Source organism: Polistes fuscatus, unplaced genomic scaffold (assembly GCF_010416935.1).
Source record: "Polistes fuscatus isolate 324 unplaced genomic scaffold, CU_Pfus_HIC Scaffold11, whole genome shotgun sequence".
NCBI lineage: Eukaryota > Metazoa > Arthropoda > Insecta > Hymenoptera > Vespidae > Polistes > Polistes fuscatus.
In genome coordinates, this window is record NW_025113009.1 from 515,737 (window position 1) to 528,216 (window position 12,480).

General features: G+C 41.9%; 1 protein-coding gene across 3 annotated transcripts in view; it reads left to right on the forward strand.

The window, feature by feature from the left end:
- Nucleotides 1-12,480, forward strand: part of LOC122526502 (protein groucho-like) — an 87,591-nt gene that overhangs the window by 68,240 nt on the left and 6,871 nt on the right. For all 3 annotated transcript variants that reach the window (XM_043649942.1, XM_043649941.1, XM_043649943.1), the window contains exon 7: nt 123-148. In XM_043649942.1, the coding sequence (XP_043505877.1) occupies nt 123-148 (26 nt within the window). The remainder of the gene's footprint in view (nt 1-122; nt 149-12,480) is intronic.

Sequence of the window (12,480 nt, forward strand, 5' to 3'; positions counted from 1 at the left end):
TGACTCAATTCGATTCGATCTTCGAATAATAGCGAAATAAAATAGCGCATAGCGCAGAAAATATCTGCGCCGTTCGTCGTTCTTATCCGGAGAATTTATTTGCATTTTTTTCTCTGTTCCAGGCCTTAATCCAGCCGAGGAGAGGCATGTAAGTATGCTTAACATGTATATAATATAATCGTGCATTATTATTCAACATACCTATTTAGAATTAATTCGGTTCTATCGACGTAGGTAAGCACTTAGGTGCTTTCCTTTTCTAAATCACCCTAATATCCACATTAATTTGATCGATTTATCGAAACGTAATAACTGCAGTACGACGTCCTTGGCAATCTCGCTATTGGCGAAGAACAGTGATCTTCGATATCGGACCGATGCCAAAGCTTTCCTACAAATACGTTCTCTGAACTTTTGCCAAGATATCGCGAGTAAACGACTATCTCATGGGTCGAATCGTTCAGGCCAACGTTGCTCGTTCAAAGAATCTACCGAATGAAAAGGAAAAGAATGTAGAAGTGATGAGAGGAAGAGAGAGAGAGAAAGAGAGAGTAGAATTTGTCGGCGGAATCCGTAGAATTCAACAAATTCCACTCGCGATCAATCTAGTGGGGAGGTGAAAGAAAGAATGGTTCTTGGGAATACGTGTAAGTAGAAGTAGTCACGGTTGGCTGCCATTTAAGCTGCCATCATTATATTGCGAGCTTCAATTCGACTTTACATTCTCGCCTTAATCCTTCATCCTGATCTCGAGAGACTTCGCAAATCGCTTTCGACGTTCCAATGAGCCGTTCGCGCGTATACATGTATTATTATATGTAGTATATATCCTAAGTATTATTTATTTATTTATTTATTTATATTTACGGGATAAACTCATTGGTACATAAATGTAAAAACGAAGTCAAGTAAAAAAGCAAATAATAAATATATGTAAATAATAATTAATAAAAATTACTATATAAATTTAACAAAAGAGATATAGTAAAAAGGAAAATAATAAATTACATACATATATATAAATAATAAATATAATACAAATAATAATAAGTTATACACATCAAGAAAAACTAAAAAAATTTGAATTTAAAGAAAAACTTTAACGAACAGCTGTTCAACATGCTCTAACGAGATATTTAACTGACATCTAGTAAAATGTTTACTAACAACATTAAGTACACCGCCTTTACGCATAAGCGATTAATTTTATTTATGACGGTCACGCCTGTAAACATTAAAGTTTTATTATAAATTGCTGAGCTTGGTTCTTAGGCCACGAGTATTTTGATAATAGATCCTCGGTGTGAAAGTATATTTTATGAAGGCAGATTAGTTTTGACGATTTTAATGATGCCTTTTGAAAATCTAATCATCCTCAGAAATATTCGAGTTAGACGATGAAGATGAGTCATTTTCTTTTAGATTATATAATGTAATATTAGACGAATTTTTCTCTCTTTCAATAATTTCGCCAATGACTTCCTTCGCAGTAACGCATTTCTTCGAGTGTTGATCAAAATCCTGTATTTTGTTCTTTACAGAAGAGACACGATCCGTAATAATATTAATATCATTATATGAAGTTTGAGAATATCATTTTTGAAGCTTTTAATGAGATTGTCACTCATTGAGTAAAATTCGTCTCGGATAATATCACGAAATTTAGAAATAAGAGGGTCATCCTTCGAGACGGTATTTTGGGATTTACAATCTGTAAACTTATCATTCGGATAAGAAGGAGTAGAAATTATTGTAAAAAGCCTTTAACGTGATTCGATAGCATAATTCTTTGGCAGCATGGTATAAACGCGTCGAACCAAACTGGAAATTTGTTTCATCGAATAATGGGCCAAGCCCGAAGACGATTATTGAAATGTTACATTCGGTCTCGATGGAAATTCCATTAGTCTCGATCGAGTTACCGATTATCCTGCCTTATTATTTCTCCACTTTCTTCCGCGATAATGAATTCATTCTTCTCTCTTAAATTCTATTATGGAATAGTAGATAGGTATATAGATATATATATTTTATTCGAGCATTGGTAAAAGATCGATCGCTATTATTGTCATCGTGTCGGAACCGATGTGCGAGTGATTCCGATTTTAATTAAATTTACGACGAGACCCGTCCAAGTACGCTTTAATAAAGGAGTAATTTGTGAAATCACTACGAAGGAGTATCTTGGCAAATCCTTTGCTATTTCTTGACGTAAATTGATTTAAAAGTTTGCCACATAGAGAACATTTGTTTTAACTTCTTTCTTTTTCTTTTTTCCTTCTTTTGCACTTTACGTCGGAGAAAAAAAGAGTGGGAAGCAAGAAAGGAAGGAAACTCGTAGAAGAGCATAAAAAAGTTGTACGTTCGACGGGGTAATTGGCTTTGACCGCGAGAGTGCTTAACGAAATCTGGCAATGTAATTTCGTCCCTCACCCTCGTCGGGTGAACGAGGACAGAAGACGCGCGAAGTGGGGAAAACGACTTCGGTCTCGTAAAATTTCACCTCGTAAAAGTGATTAGACCGCCGCTACACCGCGCCCTCCTATGCCGCGCTTACGTATCGGACGAGGACGAAAAAGAAGGGCTGCGAGGGGCTGAAGAGTGGAAGACCGGAATGGACGTAAAAGCCCGACCACCGGAATACAGGGCCGTAAAAAACTCGTCGTCAAAAGCATCCCCTTCCGCTTGGAATGTACCCTTCCCTCCGGTCTCCCCCCCCACCCGACGACGGTGGTATAAAGCACCCACTGGGCCTGGCGCTCGTTTATTAAAAGCGCTCCAGGAAAGCAAAAAAGACCGGAGAGCGTTCTAGGACGGGCTACTCGTCGAGCAAAGCTTCCGTTTCTCGAGATCAATTTGAGGATCGACCTCCGACAAGTCGATCGATGGATCGATCGATCGGCCGAAATTTTATCTAGTCCAAGTATCGTTGAATTAAAGGAAAGAAATCTCCTTTGAAAGGAAAATCTCCTTTTTTTTCTGCCCACTCGTTTTTCCCCAATTCATGGATTGTTTATTCTCTTTTTTTCATTTCTTTTGGGTTTCTGTCGCTTTTCGTGCTTTCACGATCATCCCGTCCTCCCGTCGTTCAATAATTTTCATCCCATCGAAAAAGCTTCGATTCGGTTTGGGAAACGCTAATACGATAAAGTATATCGGATCGGAGTGCGAATTAACGAGGAAAATCACATTATGCGCTTACAAATATTTATTCGTCTTCACGCTTCATATTTAGCACTAAACGAACGAGGCGGTTCGATGTTGGCCCATTGTTTGTCAAGTTTATATTTGCAGTCTCTCTCGCACTACCTACAGCCCTCTCCTCTTTTCTTCGTCCCTCATCACCAATCCTTCTTTCCACATGATACGATATACAATCGAATAATCGCGTTTAATGCGAAATACGAGAAGCAAGGGTAATCTATATTATTTGGCCGTTCCACTTTTGTTTAAACAATTAATCGAATAGGGTTTATATTTTTTTTTCTTTCTTTTTATAATTTTTAGTTCATTGATCTTTTGCCCGTTCAAAAATAACAGTTCGTAAGAAATGAAACGGGGAAAAACTGGTCTCGCGACATTATTATTGAAAAGATCAGCGATCGTTTGGAATTAATTTCATAGGGACCGGGGGGAGGGGGGTTGTTCGCAAATCGCGCTAAAAAGAGGAGGAAGGGATGTCGCGAACGGCACGTTAATCCTACGAAATGAATCCGAAACGAGATTACACCAATCCGAACCGATTTTCCGTTATCGTCCTACGATGAACTATATTTTTCTCGCAAATAAAATCAAAAGTAACGGGAGTCGCATAAATCAAGTATGGTCGACGAGTCTAACGTTAAACCAACAGTCGTCGAAATACGATTCATGTGCGTTAAATCGCGATTTTTCGATTAAGCTCGCGGGGCGAGAGTCATCTCAAACGAAAAGAAAAGACTTCGCGCTTAATTACCTTTCCCAAAATACGAAACTTTGTTCGAATTGGAATCGGTCGGTCGGTAAGTTGGTATTTTAGCAACGAATGCACTCAGCATAATTCGTGCGATTTGCCAACGGCGCTGGTGGTGCGCGGTTGGTGGTCGATAATTAGCGCGCGGTTAATATGCACAATTATTAAGGATTGATAATCGGACCTGTGCGTCCATTATATCGGCATGGAGATAGATGATAATAGGTTTCCATCGATATTGACCTTCCTTCCGTCCATCTCTCTCACTCTCTACCTATCTATCTATCTATCTATCTATCTATCTATCTATCTATCTATCTGTCCTCTCATTCCTCCTATCCCGATGTTACTTTCCTCTTATCCATTCATCGTCGACGTCCTCCTTGTTTTTCCTACTCTTTCTCTCTTGTTATCAGTTCGATTTTCGAAGGAGTAAAAAAGGGAGCTTTCTCGTATCTTAAATGGAAAACCGTCTCTCGACTGAGATAGTAAGATACTACTATGTTATTATTCCTGCGCCCATTTACTTCTCGAGGGGGAATGCTTTGTCTTTTACTTTTCCTTTTTACCACTCTTTTTCCGCGATTTCTCGCGTCAAAGAACAAAAGATCTTCTCTCGTTTCTTGTCGAAGAAGAAAGAAATGGAGTGAAGGAAAATATCGGGATGAAGAAGTGCGAAGCGGGAAAAGAGTTGTCTCTTGGCACGATAGCCGGCTTATAACGAATTCATGGAGATGAGTAAGACGACGACCGGCCTTGAGTGTAAAACGGAAGGTAGATGTAAAAGCAAGAGGAAAGAGATCGGAGATAGGGAGGGAGAAAAAGGGAAAAGGGAAAAATAGAGAAGGAAAAGAAGTACCTACAACATTTATTTATCGAAACGGAATCGTACCACTTTTCCTTTTTGTATGAAGGTGACAGAGGAAGAGTTGGAAGAGGGAAGAGGGTACAGGGGGATACCTAAGTTTTTTTCTCTTCCTTTTTCTCTCCTCGCTCTCTTCTCTCTACCTTGCTCCTAGAACTTAATTGAATTTCACGATACTTACGCCCGATCCGTGAGGCTCACGGTAAATTGTCGCGAAAGCGGGTGATGGTAGTGGCCCCTCGATGCCAAGCGAGAGGAAAGTCCTCGAGGCGAGGCGCCGCATTAATTCGTTCGCTGGAATACGAGAGTGAAACGTGGAGGAGGGTAATGGGAGAAGGGATGAGGTGGTAGAACAGGAGGAGGACGACGACGACGAAGAGGACGCGATTTTCTGTTTTAAGCTCTCCATCGTGCGACTCCAACGAGTGTAATTAGTGCCGTGTTTTGCTGTAATTGAAATCACCCTCCTCGTTTTCTCTCTCCCTCTCTCTTTCATTTTCTCTTTCTCTCTTTCTCTCGTTCGGTCGGTCGGTCACCCTCCCTCTCTTCTTTTGAATTGTTCGTTCCACACGATCGACGTAGAAAACTAATCGATAGATCGCGGGTTTTTACCGACGACTCAAAGAATAATACGATATATACATTTATACATTTATGCATACGAGGCTTGATAATTTATATCATTCTTTACGATAACGAACGTTGCGACAGAATCGTGTTCTTTTGTGTTTGTAAAAGAATTAGGTAAATACTCGTCACGAGAACCATTCAGTATCGTTTTCGAATGAACGGGTGGGAGAGAGGGGTGGAGTGATTTCTCGAGTATCTTTATCGTTTTAATTTGTTCCATTCTTTGAGGGAAGAAAAAGTAACAGAGGAAAAAGACTTGACTGTGGAAAGAGAAAAAAAAAAGGAAAAAAAAAGGAAGGGAAAATGGTGAAAGATGGTATAAATCGGTAGGACTATAAAAGTGGAAGTAGCGGAGGCGTCATATCGATCGTCGCGCCCTATCTCGTCGTCTGGTAGCTCGCTCTTTCCTTGATTCGGCCATTTTTCCGGCGGTTCGTCTGCCATTGGTCGCGAGGCTCGCGATGGAGGTACACTTTTTCCAACTTTTCTCTCTCCACCTCCAGTACCAGCTTCAGCTCCAACTCCTCATCCTCCTTTTACCCATCGACGCGCTTCTCTTTCCCTCCCCTTTTTAATCCCATCACAGAGTCGAGCGCTCACCAACGAGTCTGTCATGCGGAGGTCGGTAAATTAAATCTCGAATAAAGTGCAAATAAACGAGCGCGCGTGCGAGAGAAGGACACGCTCTACTAGAAGCTGTAGAAGAGAGAGAGAGAGAGAGAGAGAGTAGAGAGAGGGTTGGTCGAGAAGAGAACGACGAGGGTGGTCGAAAGTGCGGTACAAAAAACCGTTAGGGAGGGCGTCGAAAAAAAGACTCGTGAAAGATAGGAGAGGGTCGTATGGCGTGCGGAAAGACAGGAAGAGGTGGAGTAGAATAGAGGAAGAGTTCAAGAGGAAGAGAGAAAGGACTAGGATAAACGAGGGTGTAATTTATTTTAATTAGAGTGGCTGCATTATGTAAGCGGGCGAAGCACCGATGAAAGGGTTTCAAAGGGTCGAGAGATCCTGACACCGAGCTTCCACAAGAGGAAGGAGAAACTTCTCCTCTCATCGTTTTGCTTTATCCACGAACTTTCTCAAATGAACTAATTCGCTCTTGGCCAAGGTTACCTCAACGCGGTTTGCTGATCGCGTTTTATCGTGCTGTACAGGAATTCGTAATAATTATCTATCGAACGTGATTATATTTAGAAGACAAAATCTATCTAGAATGTAAAGTGGTATCGATGAATTAGCGAGCATCCGTTCAAACTAGTTTAAACGGTAATTATAAGACTGCGAGGAGGAAAACAAACAGATATAATAATATTTACGTAATATAGTATAGGGGAAGAAAAAGTAAATAATGAAAAAGATTAATAATATGATCTAAAATTATAAGAGCATAGGTATTTTCGGTCGACGAACACGTTGGGAAAGTACCGATCTCCTTTGCGTTACCGACACCTCTGATCTCGTTACGGACGCATTAATTAATTTACAAGACGGCAATGGTGTGGGTGACGGGAATAGTAGAAGTATAAAGAAGCCAAGATCCACCTTATACGAGGGTAGCGTTAAAGAGTAAGAGAGAAAGGAGGAGGGAGAATGAAACTAGCAGCAGCCTGTTACGTTTTAATTACTAATTGAAACGTCGTCCTGGTAGCGCGTTGATGTTACTCTTCTTGTACTTTCTTTCCTGCGCCATGATATACCCATGTCTTCGCCTCCTCTATTCCGCTCTTTTGCCTCTCACCCCTTTTCCTATCTTTCGGATTTCAATCTTTGCCACGGTCTCTCTTCCGACACTTTAAGTTTTTAAATACCTACTTTCGAGGAGTCTCCTTACTTCATCTTACATTTGACTTTTGTAAAAGGAAAATTCGCGTTCTTCACTCGTCTCGGAGAGTGGATTTTACTTAAAAACGCTACCCCTCTTTCTGGCATTAATTAATTAAAAGTACCGTGCTGTCTTGGTAATATTTGGCGACTACTCTTTTTCTTTTGAATCTTTCCTTCACTTGTCTCTCTCTTCTTTTCTTTTTTCATTTTCTCCCTTATTCTTCTTCTACTTCTTCTTCTTCTTCTTCCATTTTATCTCTCCAGACGCGTTACTTACTTTCTTGCTCGTATATCTTACTCCGGTCATTTTCCTCGCCTGTAAAGTCGTAGAAAATTACTATGGGAATTACCGTCACGCTTTTCTATGAAACATCTCGAGCGTGTCGTCCGTTTTATGACGCAAAACGAAAAGTTTTCGTCTGTCGAAAAGACAGAAATAATTTTCAGCCTACCCTCGCGCTAAGCTCAAAACTTTCCAATCCTCCTCGTGGTAGACTTCAAAATTTTTTTACCCTTTTTATGTGTAATGATGTATAATTTCTTTTTTAAAAAATATATTTTTGCATCTAATATGAATCAAACTGTTATGTCAGAATGGATGTGAACTTTTTCCTTTCATTTTTTTCGAAACGGTTAAATATTGGGTTTCTTTGTAAAGTGACAAAACAATTCCTTCTAGGAATCATACGTGTAATGTATCTTCAGCGAAACCTGATTTCATTTCGCAGAGAGATACGTGATAAGTGTGTACGTACATAGAAGTACGACACGCGATGATAACGACGACAACAACAACGACAAGCAGAATGTCGGACGCTGAAGGATTTCTACGCGTATCCGGCACGGTTAACACTCGATTTCCTTCTTTTCTCCGTTTCTCTTGTCCTTTGAGAGAAAAACCGGTTACGTTCTCGAGTCCGTCTTACGAAGAAAGATTCGCATTGCTCTCTAGAATTCCTTTCGTTGCACTTATAATAAATCTACTATTATATACTCGATTTCTTCCTTCCTTCCTTCCTTCCTTCCTCTGGGTGCACTCGCTTAATACGTTCGAGGTCGTGTTCTTGAGTAGAACGAAAATAGAGAAGGAAATGAAGGAAGAATAAAAATCGAATCCTGTGCTCTGAAAATATATATTTATTGTATATATGAGGGGAACAGAGAGAGAGAGAGGAACGTAAATCAGATGAGCGAAGTAGAAAAGCAAGGAACGATCGGTTATAAAACGGAATAAAGTATTACGTGTAGTAGTATAAGCGAGAAGAATAAGCAAGCAAGGCAAGAAAGAAGAGCTGCATGTTTTTTAATAACGCGTCGGCGCGAGAAAGAAACACGCGTGTACCCACGCATCCTCTCTTCGTCTCTTCCCTTTCCCTCTCCCTTTTTCCTCTTTATCCATCGTCGTCGTCGTCGTCGTCGTCGTCGTCGTCGTCGTCGTTCGGGCCGCGCAAAGTCGACGCTTCGGTCCGCTTTTACGAGGAGCGCCGCGTTTAACGGTCGACTAACCTTTTTAATAATTCGCCGACCGGTAATTAGTCCGTAATTTAATGAGGCGGCCATAAAACGACGCCCGGTAGTCCCTCGTCGACGAGACTCGACCGCCCCGTAATTACGGCTCCGTATATATTTCACAATATAATCGCGTTGTGCCAGAGCAAGCGAGAAAAAGAATGTTAAAAAGAAGAAGAAGAAGGAGGAGGAGGAGGAGGAAGAGGATGATGATGATGAAGAAGGAAGATATAGAAGAATCAAATAAATAGATGAAGTTAACTGGAAAATGTTGGACATGCCCTCGTTACGAGCGCGAAGATTTTTCTTTTTTCCCAACATACTTTCTATTATTGGAATTTATCCCATAAACAAATAATTTTCGAATTAATTCAAATATCATGGAAATGATGATTCCCACCTCTCTCACTCCCCCCTCGAAAATCTAATAAACTTTTTATTCAAGAGAGTTTATTGAGAACAGCTTTGATGCACCTTTTTCAACGAATAGCATAAGATATATATATATATATACTTTACTCTTTATCCACATCCTTTCGACAGAGGATACAGGAGAGCGATAAATCAGTCGGTCGATCGACGACACTTGGAATTCTACGCCAATCTTTCTCCTTCTCTCTATCTTACTCCACCCACTCTTTCTTTCCTCTTCCCGTTCCTTTCCCTTCACGTTGAAGCGTCTCAACGACGGTGGATGGCCATTAACTCCCTTTTTGCGACGTGTAATGACCTTAAAGCGGCCACGGTTTACGAAGCCATTCGTTAGGTCCACCGCTCGCGTTGATAATCTCGCGAGAATGCACCTCCGCGGGCATTGTTATGTTTTTCCCCTGTTTCATCCTCTCTCTCTCTCTCTCTTTCTCTTTCCAGACTCGTTTCGCGTTGGTTCGACGTTTCGCTTGATCCTTCTTCTCCATTTCGTTTTTCTTATTTCGTGGGGAACTCTTTGAGAAGGATGGTGAACGAGTTGACGGAGGAGTTGGCGAAGGAGAAGGAGGAACACAGGAACGGGCGAGATAATAACTGAGAGGGCCGACACCGTCGAGCACGCGAAATAAAGCGACGATCCGGATCCACCGCGGGCTTTTCAATTACCTCGACTCCTCCTCTTCCCTTTCTTTCTTTCTTCCTTCCTTCCTTCCTTTCTTCCTTTCTTCCTTTTTTTCTGCCATTTCCTGACGCATCTACACTTACCTTCACCACCACTACCACCACCACCACCATCATAGCCATCGAGTGATAAAAATGTTTCCTCCTTTCCTTCTGGATAACGCCGAGGCACTTTACGGCAGACTATTCTGTTTACTCCTTTTTTCCTTTTCTTTTTCTTTCTTTTTCTCTTGCGTGGCCTAACTTTTTCCTTTTTATTCCGATTCTTCTTCCTTTTTTTTCTTTTTTTTTCTTTCAACGGACGCTCTTTGCTCCTAGAAAGTAGCAGGTACGGTGTTTCTAAGAACCGACCGCCTCGTAAAAAAGTACTCTCTAAAGAATATCTCTATCTTTATTCTTGACTCTTCCTACTTTCCCTTCCTTTGCTCTGGCAACGTCCATCATAGGCTTTCATGCGCCAAGCGTTTTAGGTCTCCACCTTCGAGAAAAGAGCTTCTTACGCGATAAGAATGACGGCGACTAGAAGTCGCCAAAGTAAAAAAATGAAACTTCGCGCGATGGGTGGTCAAATACTTTCATGATCTAGCTAATGATAATGAATTGAATTTAATTGGATCTAACGAATCGATCAACGAAAGAAAATGTAATTGACGACACCCTGTAGATCGTCGACAAATAGGATGAACGTAAACGCACGCGCGCGTGCAGCCGGCACTTCGCAAAGGTCAGTCTTGCGGTTAGGCGTTAATTGGCCGCAACGATAACGTCAACGACATCACGGTAGGCATTGACGGTAAGCCGAGTACCGCGATACGAGGACTGGAAAATATCGATCATGCGTAGGATACGAGAACGAGAAACTGAGAAACCGAGAATGATATAGGTGGGTACTCGTATTCAACGCGAAAGAGGGTGAAACGAGAAGACGACGACGACGATGACGACGACGAAGAGGCAAACCTAGAGATGGGAGTTGCGTCGAGGGTAGAAGAAGAGAAAAGAAGAGAGTCTAGGGCGAGGGGGTGGGTGGGGAGGTGGCGTTCGGGGCGCCACTCGGCGCGCGTTGTTGCATAAAATTGTAAAGCCCTACTCGGCGGAGGTAGCGACGGAACCGTGCCGAGATAGCTGCAAACAGAGGCGAGTTAATTTAAAAATGCAAATTCTCCTGCAGGGTTTTTCTGCCTTGTAGAAAGAGAGAGAGAGAGAGAGAGGAAGAGGAGTGCGGGAACTGTGACGATACGAGTTAGACGCGTCGAGAGATAGAACAAAACGGAGGTGTGAGAGAATAAGGGACGAGCGGCAAGGGGAAGGGCTTGAGGGATGCTCGCTCGAGGATGGAAGGAAAAGAAAAAGGGAAGGGAAAAAAGTAACCAGGGAAGGTAGCTTTACCGATAGAGGGGTCACACCTGAACGACGATGCCGTTGGCAATGGCGTTGGCAATGGGTGCCGCAGTCCAACTTGGATTTACGAGGGACCTATAAATTAGGCAGTTGTGAATTTTTGTCCGATTTGCACCGACGCACCGGGCCGTTCGTCGTTGTCGCGAAACGATCCACCGACACTGTATATCTTGTCTCGTCGTGAATAAAATAGGGAAAAGTGGCGAGCAACGAGTTGCTTTGAAATTGTTTTCGAAAGAAGTCTTGAAAAGTCGTTGGAAGCTCGAGACATTGAGCGCATTTATCGAGCGAGCGAAAGGGGCTCTCGCGTATTAAAGTTTCTCCAAAAACATAAATCTCCGTGGTACGACTGTCTCGAGCTCCCGAGCGGAAGAGAAAAAAGGGAGAAAGGGGAAAAAAAAGGAAAGAAAAAAAAGTAGAAAAAAGCAACGAGCACGCTCAGACCGATTCTCATTTCCCTGTTATATCGGTTGCATAATTACCGCGCGCCCCGGATCGGACAGAAGGGAAAAAAGGGAGAGCGCGAGACAAAGCGAACGAACGGCGGATACCTGGGCGTAAAGCGGAAATAAAAATTCACGTTCACTAATTGCCAGGGTGATGGATGCACGTGGTGACCTAGTGACACGTGGGCGATTTCGGGAACCGGTTAGCGAAGCTCGCGTCGCGGTCATTAAAAATTCCATGCATCCCCGAGTGGAACGTCCGCTCGGCGGGTATCGTCCTTCTCTGACTCGTCCCAACCCCTCTCTTACTCGCGACCACGACCACCGTCGAAATAATTACACTTGCTGCCCGTCAACCGGTTGCCATGCATCTTCTCCTACGTACTCGTATATACCCAACCGTGATTTTGCTAATTAAATTAATCGCCACGAGAGAGAAACCAAAATTGTAATCGACCAACGAAATTTGCTTAATATTCAGAGCTTCCGTATTGATTTCAAATCGGTTCGATTTAATCGAACGATCATGTAAACGCATCCACCAAAATTACCTACTTTTTTCTTTCTCGATTGATCGCGTTAATAAATATGCTCGCATCGATTGCGTATATAATATATATAATAATTAGATATACGAATTGATTCGATGAATTGATATTAAATGCATTGCATCAAAATCGTCATTTTTTTTTCGTCAAAATATTCGACAATTGGCTAAGAGATGAACCAAACTCGTCGAAAATAAT